The following is a 17,944-nucleotide window of genomic DNA, read 5'->3' on the forward strand; positions in this document are numbered from 1 at the left end:
TACTTTTCTATTCTGCTATACGGTTTTGATCAACTTAATTACTTTGCGACAAATTCCATTTTGATACCTTCGATAATTTTAGAATGGTACCTTACTCAATTTACGCCTCGTTTATATATTTCTCAATAATGTATTTATAGATTGTCTATCAGTAATTTTGGCGTCGCGCATGGCTCAGTCGCATTACTTGGCGAGTCAGGCCATTAGTCGCAAGTGGAAAAGAGGTTTCAGACCTGAAATACACCATTTCATAAAAAAAATCTTAATAAATGTTTTCTCATTTAATATGGTCCTGATTATGAATAGGAATGAGTGTATGTTGAATGTAACAAATGAATTTCTACAATAAGCAATTGGAAATGCTATGATCGAAAAAAGTAGCTTCTTTTTTGACTTATCGGTTTATATCTTGGAACTGAGCGGATATGGAGAATAATGTTTCGTGTGAGAGTTGTAGATGATGAAACAACAAAATTAGATATGTTTAGTTAAGACGGCACCACTGGTTGAGCTGAAAATTGGCTTTAAAAATTAAAATATGCAACATTTTCAGACAACGATGTCTCTATGAAAAATTTGTTTTGTATTTTTAGTATTTATGCAGGGTATTCCGAAAATCGTGGTACAGGCCAAACAGTATTCTTCATGCAAAAGAAAGTTGGAAATGTAAAGTGATAATTTTTTATACTAGACTTTGTTTTCCAAAAAATTGACTGTGTTGTTTTGTCAAGTATACTTGAGAGGCAATGACGATCAATTGAACAGATTTCTTCGGAGTTAGATATTGTATTTGATAGTACGAACCAAAAGGGGATGGTTTCCTGTGCAACACACGTCGAAAATGTAAAATGACAATTTTTAATACAGGATTTTATTTTCGATAAAATCAATTATGAAGTTCCGTCTACTTGACTCTCATTACATCTGAAGTGCACGGCTTCGTAGTCCATTTTCTTGAAAATGAAGTGAAGCAAAATTTTACACATCTGAATGCACGTATACAAATACTGTTCATCTTCACAAATATTTACATGTTTTTTTAACTATTCTTTTGTACATTCATATCAAATAACAAAACTAATTATTCCAGTCAACGTTCATACCGCGAGTACACACATTCTCGTCCGATTACAAAAGTTTTAAGCAACACTGGGTACAGAGAATACTTATATGGGTGATCACTTGGAAATTCCGTGTGATTGTTGACTTTTTTATTTTCCCAACCTCTTTCACTTCTCTTAATAATCTGTGATCGTATACATCGAAAAAAAAAATATTTTTAGCTTTACAGCGCTGCTACCATACATTGTATCATTCTCTAATACACGTACAAATAAATTAGCCTGTTTTATAACTGGAAGAAATCACGTTTCTTCATATGTAGAAATTTTATGATAATAGACATCGTGTATTTGCATCAACTTTCAGTTTCTGTTCTCACAAGACAGTTTGCTTAATTCATTTCAAATTGTATGTATCATAAACTTTAAACTTTTTTCTGCGCCTCCTGTAAATTTCAGCTTTTAATATTGAAGTGCCTTTGAGACATGAATTTAGAAGGAAAAAAACGATTGTATTTCGACTTCATATCAACGCAAGGCAAAATTTTGTCTAACTTCACACAAATATAAGCATTTTTCAATACAAAACTGCCATTCTTGTTAAGTAATTATTTCAAAAGTTATTCCATTTACAACTTATAAGGCAATTTCTGTTTCAATTTTTATTAAATATTTAAATTTTTTATTAATATCTAAGTCACGAAGGAGTCATTACAACCGGAAGTAACGATGTTGCTTTCCTATGGCAGCCTACAGAAAGCGTTCAATATTTTATTTAATAATTTAATAATATAAAAAATTTTCAACCGACGAGGCAAAACTTGGTGGTACTTGTTTGGGAATACTAGAGTTACCTTACTTATAATTTTCAATGGTATCTACACATTTTTCACCGAGATTTCCTGGTCTGAAAAACATCACACATTTTAATTTTTTGCAGTTCAATCAATGGTGCCATCTTGACAAAACATACCTCATTCTGTACGAAACATTAGTCTCCATATTCGTTCAGTTCCAAGATATAAGCCGATAAATCGAAAAAGAGGCGAATTTTTTCGATTATAGCGCTCTCAATTGTTTATTGTGGAAAATCATCTGTTACATTCAACATACTCGTTATAATTAGGACCGCATTCAATGATAAAATATTCGTTAAGATCTTTTTTATAATTCACGTCTAATACAAACAATCAAACGACCCTGCATTAGATCAGCTATCGATGATTCATTTTATTTTTAATGTGATGAAAATCATGAAATGACTCTGGATTCGGCCCGGGATAGTATACTGGAATTTTACCCTTTAAAACCACCATAGTGACCGTCCTCACCGCATTTTAAAAACCAGCTCGAAGATGAACATAATCGATACTCTTCTCGAGTCACGGCTTCTCAGCACGGAACTGGGTTTTACGACCTCTTAAAGGATATGTTGAACTCCGCGGCACCGCGAGAGCACACCACGATCATATAAACATATCTTGACTTGTCAACATCTTAATCAAACGGCAGGCTGGACAGACATTTTTCAAAAATGTTGATTATGTCAAATTTTTGATACAATAAGAAATCGTAATACAGCCTTTTTTCTTTTTTTTTCATTGCAAACAATTCATTTTTTCATTTTAAGCAATACAAAAAGTAATATGTATTAGAATTATAGAGTTTGGAAAAATGTCGTTTGGGGCGAAAATGACCCCAATCTTTTCCACTTGTAAAGAGACCATGTTCATAACGTTATTTACTTAGTGATACGTTAAGAATGTTTGATTATCTTTCCATTTCGAAATGCTATCAGTGAAATAGATTGATCAGATCATTGGTTTGTACATGTAAATATGCTGATATTCATAATTTAATATAATTTTTGTACATATATTATATTATTTTTCAGAATAAGTTTTTATTCATACTGTATTCATGAATACGTGAATAATATAAAATATTTATCATAGTATAAAATTGTATAATCCACATTAAAAAATATGGTTCTCAGGGAAATATGAACAAAATTTTATATTTATTTGTCTGCAAATAACCTTGATGTTGTGCATTTTGTTCTTGACTTTAGCTAATCCTGATTTATGATAAGGTCCTTCGTTCAAAGGTTAAATACGTATTGATAATTTTGCGTTGATTTTAGCACTTTTGGTTTCCTTTATAGATTCCTGAATCTTGTGTTCTATAATACATATTATAATACATATTAATGCAAGTACTCTTAATTTAAAAACGAACAAGTTTTTTACATTTCTGATTTTTATACCAATTCATATTTTTAGAAACACAACTAAACAAATATAATCTGGATAGATATTTCTTTAATTCTCTAATTATTATAATAAATACAATAATTATGATGTTTGTACTATTTATCAGATTGTACATTTTCAGAATATATTAATGATTGTTACAATATCTGTTTGGAATTTATGATACTTCAAATATCCACTGGATTCTACTGCATTTAATTTCTTACTGTCTGCTTTGAAAGTTTAAAGATTTTTTTGTACGAGAAATTATCAAACAATTTCGGTAGAAATATATTTTAAATATAGTATACGTACTTAAATTTTTCCGTAACAGGATAAAAAATATAATAATAAGTAAGTTAAATGACTTGTTACATTTATAGGGACTAGTACAATATAATTGTATATGCATCATTGATTGTATAAGTAATTTTAGCGTTTTTTTTTTTTTTTATAAAAACACGAACAAACTTAATTCTATCTCCTTTTTTTTCTTTTGTGAAACACATTTGGTATTGAACGTGAATGGATTTGATTTATCTTTAATCTTATCTTTTCTTTGGTTATGATGTTAATACATAAAATGATATAGCCATAATGATGTTCTTCAAAAATATACAGGATAAGATTTGATTCTAACTGGTTGCCAATGGTCACAGTGTGATGTTATCTATTTTGTTTTCAATTTTATTCCTATTTAAGATAATAATACAGTTGCAACTTTTTGGATAAACAAAGAAACTCCAATTAACCTTTACAATTGAAGTTAATCATTTAGATATTAATCTTTTGACATAAAATCATTTTATATAATTCGCTGATGAAGATATATCTTTTATATATAACGTTTAAAGTATTTTTCACTAATGTCAAACGAAACTAATAAACAAATTTAATCGTATTACATCTTGTTATAAAATTGTATAAGTCAGTTTCTTACCTTCTCTGTAACAAAAGTAGAAAGTAAGAATTTTCATCTATGTTTGTTATAAATATACTTTATATGTAAGATAAAAGTTATCTAAGGTTTCATTGCTTGGAAGGTGATTACGAGTCATCAAAAGACCAAACTTCAAGGTGCACTTGTCGACATGTTTTCGCTTGCCATTCTTTTCTATTATTTCTATTACCTATCCTGTGTTTATTACTTTACTATGATCTGAGCCTGTATGTTCTGTACCGTCTATGAAACCTTCAATTTAACGTCTCTTTTCCGTATGCTATTTACCATTCATCTTCTATTTATATGTTCCTTAACAAAGCCCCACATTTATTGATATGTATGAACAATTTCATTGATTGTTCTACTCTACTCTTGTACGTTTATTCTTTACTACTCCTTGTGGTGATGACCACATCAGTATTAAAATATATAAAAGACAAGAATCAATGGTATATTTTGTTTTCCAATACTTTCTCTTTTTGGAAAGTGTATAAATAGTCACATGTAAACTACTATCCTGTTTTAGTAAACTCTCTAAATATGATAAGCACAATCAATCAACTCAAGCTAACGCCAAAAGATCTAAGGTATTATACTATTATTAGGTACAGTAATAGATCTCATCAGTATATGTAGGCATCTTTAGCCTGAAATCAATTTATTTGTAACATTTGAAGATCATTTTCAAATATATTAAAAAGTTAAATATGATTTTTCCGCTACAGAGTTGCACCTTTTATGTTTCAAGAAGTTACACGAATATATACTTACCCTAAATTATATACATATATTATATCGTCACGATATTTCTCCTTATGACAAAGAAATCGTTTGGAAATTAAAAATTTCGTTAACCTTATTACAAATGCCGTATGATATCATATACTCAATAATAAGATAAACATTTTTTAAACATATATTGACAAATGACGAATAGGAAAAGATAGTATTATTTTTTAAGTCTCTTTTGATAAACCGTAACGGTCATATATTATGGCTTTATTTTATTTTCCTGCGCGTTTTTTTTTTTTTAGAAAATTCAGTCAAACCATCTTTAATTCGGCTTTCCTATTTAACAATATTGAAAAATTGTTATGAAACAATTCGTTATTTAATTTCATAGTTGCCTTATCATTTTATTTTTATATGTTACTATCTTACTTTTTTTAATTATTTCAATTTAATAGATTGAAAAATAATATAATAATTCATATATTTCATATTTGAAACGAAATATTTATAATTAGAATTAGAATAAAATAATTTAATAATTTTCAAAATTATTTTTATATAGGTTTATATTTATTAGATTTACTTTATATATTTATATAAGTTTGTATAACTTGTATATTTATATTTAGTTTGTGTTATCTGTAATATTAGATAGAAAAATAGTAAAAGAAGACTACTAAAGTAATATTTCCGGCAAAAATAAGGAGCAATATGTGTATAAAGTTGTCTATCACTACGTGTCGTTATCATTGTTGAGGTGGGGCTTCGATATCGATGAGGGTACTCAGAACAAGATTTTTCTATCAGTTAGCTCAGGTATATATAAAGCCCACCACGTAGTCGACTGTTTATTAGTGTTCTGATTACTTTTTTTTACATAAGAGGTTTTCTAACATTCGTATCGTACCGTATATGCACAAAGCATCTTTGCGGTTTTATGTGAGTGGAACGTTTAAAGAGTGATAAAGATCTTTAGTATTTGTCCACAAAATAATTGCGATTGGTTCTTCTGGGAAGCTCCCAAGTGTCGGTGAAATTAACCAGTGACAATTTGAAATAATTCTTTGGTAGTAGTTCTTGACTTTAGTTTTGTTACATTTTGTTGCTGCGGGCGTCAGGTATGTTAAGAAAACGTTGGTCCAATATCACAAAAATATCGAGAAGCTAAAAACTTATGAAACTGTATGTGTATATTTTATAATTGGCTAAAAATGTTGCAGATTCATAATATATGATTTCACATATCGATTAGAATTGGAATATGTTGATAAAATTGTGATCCTACATAAGTAAGTATTTTAATTTGCAAATTAATGCGATTGATTTAAAATTAATCGGAAGATAAATATATTAAAATTTGATTTGAATAAAACACAGTACAATTGTGATACATATTTCGTAGCAGAAACAATGTAAGTTTATTCTATTAACAAATATATTAGTAATTAATTGTTTTCAATTATTTAAAAATCTTTATCCTATCTTGCGTACATTGTGTTATTTATAGTTCTATTTAATGTTTCACATATCACTGTATTAAAAAAATGTTTTTCTATCAAAATTCAAATATGCAATCGATATTTGGTGAATAAAAAGAGAAGTTTTTTTCAGTAAAGATTACAAATTTACCGAAATCTCTTGAAAGATTTCTAGGTGAGCTGGCAAAAAGAAGTTGATTTCCTTCGTTGATACTGCATGGGCGTTGCATGGGCTGTGATCTGCATGACTTGCAGTTGGAAGTGAGGATCTAGGCAGTGAGCAGCAGCGCTCTGATAACTTGCCAGATCTAACTCTTCCAGCTCAAGGTCTTGTTGATTATCATCTTTTCATAAGAAATGGATATTTCTCGTCATATCAAAATCGATATCCAAATCGAAATTCAAACGAAACATCAGAATTGAATAATATATAGAAGAAAAGGGTTCATGGTTCAAGTGGAGAAGTGGTCTCTACGCTTTGAATTAAAGTGAGATTCAACTCCTCCAACTTAATCCTGATCCCTGAAGTTCCTCGTTTCTTTATTCTTTTCTTCTCTATCTGCAGAATATCTTTTCGCTACAGATGTATCAGTAATGTAAGTGAAGATAAGTGAAGCTTTCGTGGAATCATTCTATTGGCGCTTCTTAATACCTTGCTGGACAGGCATGTTGCAATAGCGATAAAATCTTTTAAAACGGTTCTTATCGTGAAAGCGTTTAACTGCGTATAATTGTTCGTGCGATTCAATTTAGTCGATAATATTCTTTGTGCGTTATAAATATACTTTCTTTACGAATATTGTTTTTTCAATTTTATTTGTCGTGCTATTTTAAGCAGTCAAAACACTTGTATCCCTTTATATTTTTCAAATAAATCGAATTTTTATAAACTGCATTATTTGAAAGTTGAAATAAATATTTCTTATGATATTCATTATTGTTCAAATATTTACGCATCTATCTATTATAATTATCCACCAAATTTTTATACCATTTTTTTTTGTGCATTAAAGAATTTAAAGGTTTAAAATAAATTAATCATTTAAAACGAGCGTACAGTAGGAATAAGGTAAGCTGGGAGTCATCTAAAGCCGCAAGGCAAGGATTATGTATAAATAAATGAATAAAAATAAATTAATCGTTTATATAAAATTTTAAATATACTTTAAACGTCAACAAATTCAAATTATTCATATTTTTTATGCGTAAAAGATTTAATCTCTTTTTAATAATTACATATTAAAACTTTATAAGATCTGTTGTCTTATACTCCGCAAATATTACCGATGTTTTAATACGTTGTCTGTGGAATATCAATATTGTATAAAATGAAAAATAATTCGACGCCACATGTGTCTCACAATCTTTTGGCATATTGCCTATTTTTACTTCCCTTCCATGACAAAATATATTATATATGCTATACCTATCGTTGTGATCATCATACTATAGATAATTTATAATTTGTAACATGCATATTACAATATATATATATGTATATAGACATATGTGTATATAGATTGAAATCGGGTACTTTGTGTATGATATTATGTACAGAGATCTAAATGATCCTTTTAGATATACTTAGTGTTATGTAACTTGAAACATATGTAATTCGAAAACAAAAAATAAAAAGTTTGTAGTATGGACGCAAATACAAATAAGCATGCAAAGAAACAAACACAAACAATTGTAGACCATAGTATTTATGAATATCGAAAATTTACTTTTAGAAAATTTCAAATGAACTATTTTGATCGGATCGGTGCATCTAGTGTTAATTTCACATATTATTTCGAAGTATATTGATGTAATACGAAAATATGACATAATTCTAGAAATTTCGGAATTTTATGAAATTTACAGGTTGAAAATCGTTTTCCTTTTTTCTAATAATGTTATATTTCGTTATTAGATTGCTCGGATAGATGAGGAATGTATCAATGCATTATTAACTTTGGAGTACTTGAGCTTATTAAGTCAAGTAATACCGAACGAAAAAAATACAGAAATTATTTATGGACAAGTCCCCCACCATGACGTCAAACTACCGAAAAAATATAATAAAAATATCAAAACTAATAGCTGCACAGCGGAAGAATCATGCGAAGGTCTACCAACTATCGATGAAAGGATATACATGATGCATTTTTCTTTCGACACATTGAATATCTTGCCAAAATGTCAACAAGCCGAGCTCTTATTTTCTATGTTTGCTGATGGTAAAAATTTTATTCGATCAGTTATTTAATATTCGTACTTCGTACAGTTATACACATTACCTCGGTTTAAAACGTAATATAATTCAAGCAAGAAATAAAACAAAGGAGGATAAAATAACAAATACTCATACACGAAAGCCTTTTGTTTTCACTTAAAATTTTTTTCGGTTGCATTCTATTACTTGATACATATTATATTTCTAGTACTAAAATAAGCTTATCAACAATGGAATACATATTAAATTATTACATTATTTCAAGGTACAATTGGCAACAATAAGGGACAGGGAAGTGCAAATAAAATACTAATGGATAATTTCTTAGAACATATGAAACAGTTACACAATAAAGAACTTTTATTAACTTCTGCTGAATCACAAAGATTCACAAAAATGCTTCTTGACAGGCGTCGAGTCGGTGGTCCACCTTTACCGTTTTTTTCTGAAAAAGGTATTATCTTTATTATCGAAATTATACAAACTTTTTTCTAGCAACTCTCATACATTATGGATACGTATCTTTTGATTTTAAAACTATTTCTAGAGAGGCTCTCTTCCAACGCTGAGTTCAATTCTTATCCGCGTTGGAAATGTTTTATCAAAGGAATTAGTACAACTCATGTAATTATCACGATATTACCTGCATCAGAAAAAGACGTTGTACGTTTATTTACGTCTCCTTCGTATACAGAAGAGCAATCAGCAAGTAACAACTCCGAAAGGAATGACGAATCTACCATATTCAGTATGGATTTAAATGAAGACGATACGTACTCAAAAACTACCGGGATGGATATTAACGTAACCGATTTTCCATCATTAGAAAATAACGAGTCGATATTATATGGTCAGTGTATCGAGGAGAGTATAATAAACACAGATACGCAGAAAAGATTTCACGATTGCGAGGAATCTTTCGTTATTCCAGTTTACGTATATGATTGTTCGCTGGCTTTGTTGATTGACACATTGGTCGACAAATTAAAAATTTCGCACAATAAAGATATTTATCAAGATCACACGTTCAGGATTGGTCAGCAGGAATGTAAAGATTTTATCGAATTAAAATCTGATTATAATTCAAAACCTCCGACTCCGGAACCAAGAAGTGAGGACTCCGACAATACTGCAAGTGGTAAATAAAAATACGAATAATATTGATTTTTGTATAATTTCCTGAACAGTATATTCTTACAATGATGTTTATTTAACGCCTGACTTCTTGATTAATAATCTCTTGATTCCATTAATCAACCAATAGTAGTTCGATGTTAATATTTGGATAATTAGAGTTTAATTGATATTTAAATAGTTAACTCGTGACGTTAATGTTTTGAAAACTAATATAAAATAATAATAATTTTTTATACAACAGATCAACGAAGTCTTGTGGAGCATTGCAAGGTATTAAGTTTGGCTCACTGTCATTGCTATGTAGTTGCAGTTTACAAATCGTTGGTATTACAACAACCTCTTACTTACAATGATATGGAAGCTGCAGTAGAACAATGCGAAGAAACTCTAATTGAAATTAATATAACAAATTATTTGCGATCTGTATGCAGACATTTGAGCAAATTATCGGATAAAAATTTATTGGGCGAACTAAATCCTTCTACGTGTAACGATGTTGAGCCATTGCATAATTTAATTAAAGAAAAATTTGAAAGGATAATTACAGTTGCCTTTAGGCCTGTACCTGCACACCCTGAATTTTATTATTGTTCACCCTCTTGGTCAGAACATGAAACGGTTTGTTGCTAAAATAATGTAATAGTAATTAATGAATAAGATTAATTAATCAAGTAATTAATCTTAATATTTAATAGGATCTTATAGAATGTCAAAAATCAGACAATGACGATGAGATAGAAAATCTTATGTTCCATTCGATAAATATTGATGGTACATCACGAAATCTCAATGGAAAAGGTAAATACGAAATAATTTTTAAAACAAACTTCCGACTTGAAAGGAATGAATAGGAAAGGATAATTCTTTCGTTTTCGGTTTTGATTATCAGAAAATAATTTTGACCGATATAAAATAAAAATACTACAACTAATATTTAATTATTTAAAATAAACAAGCATAATAATATTTCAAATTAAATAATCCTTAATATTACGTAGAAATGTATATATTTCTAATGTATATATAAGAGTATTCTTGATATAATTTTAACATGTCTAATAAATAGGTAATAGATAAAAAATAAATGTTTGATTTGTAATTGTACAATCAGGGAATGTAACGTGGCCAGGCGCAAATGTCAACAAAGTTCCGAAAATTTCACGGCATGGTTCTATGGAATCTGTCAACAGCGATTTCCAGCGAAAAAGCATTTTCGGAAGAGAGCAACCGCTATTCTTACAATTAAGTTGTTCTATTCGATTTCAATCTAGATCTGGTCTTAGTAGTATCCCTGTGAAATCTCTGCCAACGTGTTTCATGGAAATTTTGCAAAAGATGGAAGACTATAAAGATGGAAATATAGCTGGCTTAAGCTTAGCTGATTTAAAAATCACTTTGGACATCATTTGTTTGAATCTCCCAAAAGAAGTATTGGAAGTAAGCTTAGAACGATATTCTGGTTTAAGAGCAACATCTTTTTGTAGTGGTTCGCCCATAGGCAGTTTGCGAACGGAAAGTGGGAGTAGCTTAGAAAATAATGCTAAAAACGAATTCTTTCAAGAAAAAATGTCTCACTTACCTTTAAGCCAACACAATGCTATAAGCAATTTAAAAGATGAAATTGAGTGGCTGTTACAAGATGAAACTGCAACCGCGTTCCTAGATCAACCCGTTATAAACGAGAACGTTTTAAATTTCGTAGCGAATCACGTTTCGGAATCAACGGATAGATTTAGCTGCAAAGTGGAAAAAGTTCCTTTATATTTTGTATTCCCTTCGGATGATAGTAAACCAAAATTTATAAGTGAGTTAAAGAAACTTCAAATTGATAAATATTGTATTCGTCAAGAAGGAAACTTGTTTTATTTTGTGAAAAATATGGAAAAAGTGAGCGATATTGTACCAGAACCGTCTAAGAACGAGAGAAAGGAATCAAAAACAAAAGATAGTATGTATTTTTCTCAAAAACTTTTAAAAACACTAAATATGTATAATATTTACTGTAGAATGTTTTTAATAGTACAGAGAATATGAAACTTGATTAAAACGTGTAACACGAAAAATCTATTAGAAAACTTATCAATTTTAATATCGTCAATATTCCAGATAGTGCCCTAAAAAATCCGGAACAAGAAAATCCGCAAGAGCTACAACAAGAAAGCAACAGCTGTTGTACAGAAAATAATCCTAATACACATTTTAAATCTGAGGAATCTTATTCTGACAGTATTAATTTAATATATGAAGACCAAAATATTGAGGATAGATTTAAAGAAAGTAATACGTCGGAAAACAGATTTCAATGGTTAATAGATCTTGATAATCGTGAAAGTTCCTTACCCAATTTTTGGTTAATCTTAAACGTTGAAAATGATTATGTCAGTGTCTACTTTCATTGTAGGTAAGTAATAATATTCTTAAAGCAAAACATAAAATAATTTCATTTCGTTATATTTTAAGATGAACTGCTTGCTTATGTACATACATAAATTTTCTAATACAAATTTAAATAGGAAATTTTTTAACAAGTATTTGGTAATAAAAATTCGATTCTTTGCCTCTAATTTTAGATATGTCTTTATATATACGTATCAACTGAAAATTCTTTCTAAAAATCGATGAAATTGAAAATTGGTTGATATGTTTGGTTGCTCAAAATTTTGTAAACTACTACTATCAATTTTTTTTTTAATTTTTAAACTAACTACAATTTATTATCCTTTTTATTTATATATATTTGACATTAATGAAATGTAAAGATCAAAAATATCTTAGAAATGGACCATAATAAAAATTATTATCATCAATAGGTTTTTAGAGATTATATCGCCCGAAGTAAATAGTTATTGGCATACTCAAGAAATGTTGGTCTCTCAAATAAAGAGTACTTGTCGTCGAGTAAACCAATATTTACTTCTGCAAAATCTTCACAAAACAAGTAAATGTTCGGAACTTCTAGAAACAGAATCAAGCGAAGATTATAACTGGAAATCAGAGACGACAAGTGAATTTAGTAATGCTGTACAAAGTAGAGATCTAATACAAAATTTCACCCCAGGAATGTTTCGATGTCGTGTTGTTTGGAAATTTACCTTTCGACTGCATCCTCGATTAAAAACTGGTCCAGGGAGATCAGGACTTTCTCGAGGTATAAAAGCTCTACACGGTGTGCTTAATAGATTGGCTGTTAGTAACCGGAGTAATATGTTTGTATACCAAGAAAATGATAAAAACGTGTTTTACTTAAGATTACACGAACAAATTAGCGATGGAAAAACTTTACAAAACAAATTATCGGAAAGCGATGAACAACTTGTCGTTTCTCGGAGCAATAGTGTAGTCTCGCTATCACAAGTTAAGCTGAATGATAATGCTACGGCAAATGATACAAGACCTAGAGTTCGATCTTTTAGCGAAAAAGAATCAAACGTTTTAAATAAAACTGAAGATTCGATCATCTTAATGGTACATGGAATTTCCGACGCGGGACCGGAAGTTAAACGCGATTTGGTACAAGTTTTACAAAATCGCTTAGACGATGCGGTTCTGGAAGTTCTTTCTGTTATGTTAGCAAGAAATCCGATGTGTAAATTGACACCTGCGGACGTTCATTTTATTCAACCGCCAAAATCGCCAGAATCTATCATACGTTTAAATGTACAGAAACATTGCGTATTATACATAACTGCTTTAGAATTTTATTTGCGTCAAAATATACTTCAATTTTTGTATATACCAAAATATACTGATAACAGACCAGAATATCATTTTCAAGATTACTCACAACGTGAAGGATCTATCAAAAGAGTTTCTGAATCAGACATTTTTCTGTGTAATCAAAGTCGCTCCAGTGGGAGTATAGGAATCGCTTGTATAGCTTTGGCAATTACAGGAGAACACGGTGAACCTATAAAATTATTAGAAAATGAATTCCCAATAGATAGTTTCCCTGAAACGATAAACGTAGAAGATTTTAAAAGTATCGTATCAACGTCAATTTATGATCAAAGTTCCGCAGAATCACCGCCTTTGATCGAATTTAAAATTTGGAAACAAGGCAGAGTTAATCTTGAATCTCTATTACAAAAGCTATGTTCTGCAGTTAAACATGCAATTTGGGACTTAGTTACAGAATATAAATTTTTGTTAACTCCTCTGACAGAACCACTTACAAAAGATGCTCAAGAGATATCTATTGAAAATAAAGAAAATCAAACTTCGGTAAAAATTGATGCTTTGCCAAAAATAATGCATGATTTAACAATTGATCGATTCGAGTCAGGTGAAGAGGGAAAACTACACAGTATCTACTGTGTAACGTTATCCCAATGGTTTCGATTTGCTTTAGAAATTGGAGTTCCATCGGTAAAAAGGCATGAAGTAATTCTTAATCACAGACATCCTATATCTACGATTATTACAGAGTTAGAAGCTATTATACAAGGTCAAGCACCGGATACATCCAGCAGATCTTTTGTCTTAAAAGACAGGCAACCCTTCATCGAAAAATATATTTCAAATGAGGAATTATTAACTAAACTAAAAAATAATAACTATTCTGTGTTAGAAAATGAAGGGAAGTTAGATTTGCCCGTTTACATACCATGTGATTTTAGTAAGGATGTACAAGGTACCTACACTAAATGTATTTTAATAGCTAGAAACTTTCATCAATGGAAAGCTTCGTTCAGCAAAACAGTACAGCCAGAATTACTTATCCCAAAAGGTAATTATATTTTTCTATGGCCATAAGATAGACTACTATCCATTAAAACTGCTAGTACAAAAAATATTAAAAAGTTAACAAGTAAATATAGCAATTGTTTATTACAGATCAAAAACTTTTGCAAAAGTTTAATCCACTGATATTAGAATCTAATTTCGTATCAAGACAACGAATATTACTTGCGGAAATTCGAAGTGATAATGTAAGTTAAAAGAAGTATATGTAAATACTTATAAATAGGTGAAATTACTTTTCTTCGTACCATTAATTTCAAATCAAATTACAACCGTAGATAGCTCTTTATACGTATAATTGGTCAAAAGAGAAATCTGAAAAATTAATAAAGCAAACTACAAATTTGGGCACGTGGCTATCATCAAGATCAAACTTTTTTACAAACGTAATAATGCAAAAATTAGGTATATTCCACCATCGACCAAATTTCTCGAGGGAACATACGAATTCACAATATTTGCAAATTATGGACATGGAAAGTCTTACAAAGTTTTCTGCTGTGCCACACAACGATGGGAAAGAGTGGATAAGATTGAATAACAGAACGCAAAATATAAAACATAATCAATTTTCATGGAGTGAAGTAATTGGTCAAACAATGCGTGATGTAAAACCTAATAATTACTTTCATAGCAATATAGATCCGACGATAAAAGCAGTTTGTGATTTACAAGATTTGCGATTACGCGAAAAAAAGGTGAAAGGTAAATGAAGAAATGGAATGAAATTTTATTCTATTTATTATATATGACTAATTTTTCTACTATTTAAATATTAATATATTACAATATTAATATTACGATATAATAAATGTTATACGGTAAAACAGTACGATTAAATTTTGGAACTAAATACTTATACAATTATTTTACAATTTTCAGAAGATTTGAACAAACTATATGCAATGTGGCAAAATCGCAATGCTGCTCCGAATATTCCAATCTCAATCGTCGCTTTAAATACTTTTAAACAATATTCTCGTTTAATACATTTTTGCCACACACCGTTATTGTTTTTACCTTCATGGCGCTTACAGTCTGCGGCTACAAGAGATCACTCACTTTCGGCACAATCGTCTTTAAATGCAGGCATCAACGTATGTCAACAACTATCACAACAAATGCAAAAAGGTCAAGATGAACAAACAAACCTTATAAAATGGCATAAAGAATTGTGCAGCTTGATGTTGTCAGAATACAAGCAATATCTTCACTCATTAGGCTTTAGTTCAGTGCAAATAGAATCACCTGATAATAGGTAAAGCTCTGCTAAAATTTAAATATCTTAATGTTCAGTAAACAAATCAAATTTTTCAAAAACAGGATAATGTTAGACTATCTGCCTTCAAAAATTTTAATATTTATATTATGTCAATGCTAATAGGAGTATAATTTAGAAACACTAGTATAATTCTATAAATTTTCAATACGTCCCCTTTACCTCTGTGAAAATTATCTCACGGAATAATATTTATATAATTAACTAATATTACTTTTCAGTTTCGAAGAACCAAATCAGCAACAATCTTATTATCTCAAAAAGTCAATGCTTGGAGGAGTATTACTATTTGAAATTCACTTATCACAGCCATTTTTCATTGTTAAATTACATATTATTGAATGCAGTCGACTTCAAACAAAAGCCAGTAGCGCTTTAGTGAATCAAGTAAGTTACCTGACTTTTTTATTTTCTTGTGCACTGTTTTTTGATATTAAACTAAATATGTTATAAAGTTTATTACAAACTTCAATTATAATTCCATGTGTATTTATAATTTAATTTCATAGAAAAATAAGATCTTAATTTTTTTATTTTTTTGATATACAATAATTATATACTTCTCATTCGTTTTTTTTAAATTAAAGAATATAACAAAATTTTAATTTGTTACAGTTTATGCTAAGTTTCGTGGATGCATGTGATAAAATTAAAATTAGTATGCATCTACATTCATTTACATATGATTTTCATTTACGTTCCATCCATTCGTACATAGCTGGGACTGGACCTTTATTAGTACAGCAAGGTTATCACTTGATTCATTTTCTTGATGATTTTAACAAATATTACAGCAAAGCACCAAATTATGCGAGAAATCTTATATACAGTGGTAAGTGAAATAAAATAAAATATTTCTAGTTTTCTTTTAAAATATATTGTATGGGGTTTAGTGAAAAGCGCAAATAAGCAAATTAGTAGTTACAATAAACGTATTTTTATATTTTAGATGTAGTGACTATTCGCAATTTAGCGATATCAGGTCGGACCTTATATTCTTACTTATTATCTCACGAGAAGACTTATAATATGCGTGTATTTATAATGAAAAGTGATCTTCAAGATTCTGAAGAAAGTGAATATGTTCTAGTAAGCTTAAAAAGTACTCCTTTAATTAGTTACTGTGACGCACAAGATACTAAATACATCGATGATTTCGATGTTGTTCTGATTGTATCACATTTAGGACAGCCTCCACAAGCAGAAAAAACCGAAATTACTTTAAAATACTATTTAATGTTAACAAGCAAACGTGAATTATATCCAAAGAGAGAAGTAGAAAACAATAAACTTGGGAAGTTTCGTACGGTGTACAGTGTCGAAAAATCTCCAAGTACTTATACCGAGGCTGTTATGGATACTATAAACGAATCTTCTTCGGATCTTCAAGAATGTAAACAAGATTCAAATGATAAAAAGGGTGATACTAAATTATACAGTGCTACTCTTGGTACCAATTGTAATAATACGGGAGCACCAACACCTCCACCAGTACCTAATTCTCCGTTAACTCAAAATGTAAATCCTCCAAGTGTTTCGGTGAATTCTTCATCGCCACACTTAATTCAAATACGACAAGAATCGATTAATTATTTAGGTTATTATTCCTCGCACGAGCAACTCATGCAACAAACAATAATGTCTCAAGCAAATGCGGCTCGCATGCATATAATGAATATGATAAAACGCGGAGCATTACAATGTAGAACGCATCTTTTATGGAATAAATTATTAGAAAGTAAATCTGCAATGAATTATAACGAATTTTCCGAACTTTGTTCTTTGGCTCACGTTGAACCTTTATTAAACTTGGATCCAAGATTGAGGCCATTTATTAATCAACCAATTTCTTGGTATCAAACTTTATCAAAGGTTTTGCAAAATAAATATCAAGAACATCATAAACAATTCAATACACCAGATGGAAATATTACTCATCTACTGATATTACATCCAAGTTTCTTTCAAGTTTTCATGATGTTAACTATAGATTTACATGCCTCACGAGGGGTTCGTATAATTTTTTTATGGTCTTATTGCTTATGTATTTTATATACACATGCAACATATAATTAAACTTATTGATAATTTTTCATTTATTTTC

At 29.7% G+C, this 17,944-nt stretch overlaps 1 protein-coding gene and 1 long non-coding RNA gene across 3 annotated transcripts in view; both read left to right on the forward strand.

Annotated features, from left to right (window-relative positions):
* The window catches only part of LOC126923291 (KICSTOR complex protein SZT2-like), a 29,753-nt gene that overhangs the window by 11,470 nt on the left and 339 nt on the right, over positions 1-17,944 (forward strand). For both annotated transcript variants that reach the window (XM_050736603.1, XM_050736604.1), the window contains 14 exons: positions 8,382-8,688; positions 8,950-9,138; positions 9,232-9,822; positions 10,063-10,439; positions 10,517-10,619; positions 10,933-11,769; positions 11,928-12,222; positions 12,632-14,547; positions 14,655-14,749; positions 14,840-15,266; positions 15,444-15,819; positions 16,062-16,227; positions 16,456-16,672; positions 16,790-17,850. In XM_050736603.1, coding sequence (XP_050592560.1) covers positions 8,382-8,688; positions 8,950-9,138; positions 9,232-9,822; positions 10,063-10,439; positions 10,517-10,619; positions 10,933-11,769; positions 11,928-12,222; positions 12,632-14,547; positions 14,655-14,749; positions 14,840-15,266; positions 15,444-15,819; positions 16,062-16,227; positions 16,456-16,672; positions 16,790-17,850 — 6,957 coding nt within the window. The remainder of the gene's footprint in view (positions 1-8,381; positions 8,689-8,949; positions 9,139-9,231; positions 9,823-10,062; positions 10,440-10,516; positions 10,620-10,932; positions 11,770-11,927; positions 12,223-12,631; positions 14,548-14,654; positions 14,750-14,839; positions 15,267-15,443; positions 15,820-16,061; positions 16,228-16,455; positions 16,673-16,789; positions 17,851-17,944) is intronic.
* Positions 4,515-7,400, forward strand: LOC126923307 (uncharacterized). The gene is made up of 2 exons (XR_007713108.1): positions 4,515-6,106; positions 6,209-7,400. It is a non-coding gene; the product is annotated as an uncharacterized LOC126923307 (long non-coding RNA).

This window comes from Bombus affinis, chromosome 13, assembly GCF_024516045.1.
Source record: "Bombus affinis isolate iyBomAffi1 chromosome 13, iyBomAffi1.2, whole genome shotgun sequence".
Taxonomy (NCBI): domain Eukaryota; kingdom Metazoa; phylum Arthropoda; class Insecta; order Hymenoptera; family Apidae; genus Bombus; species Bombus affinis.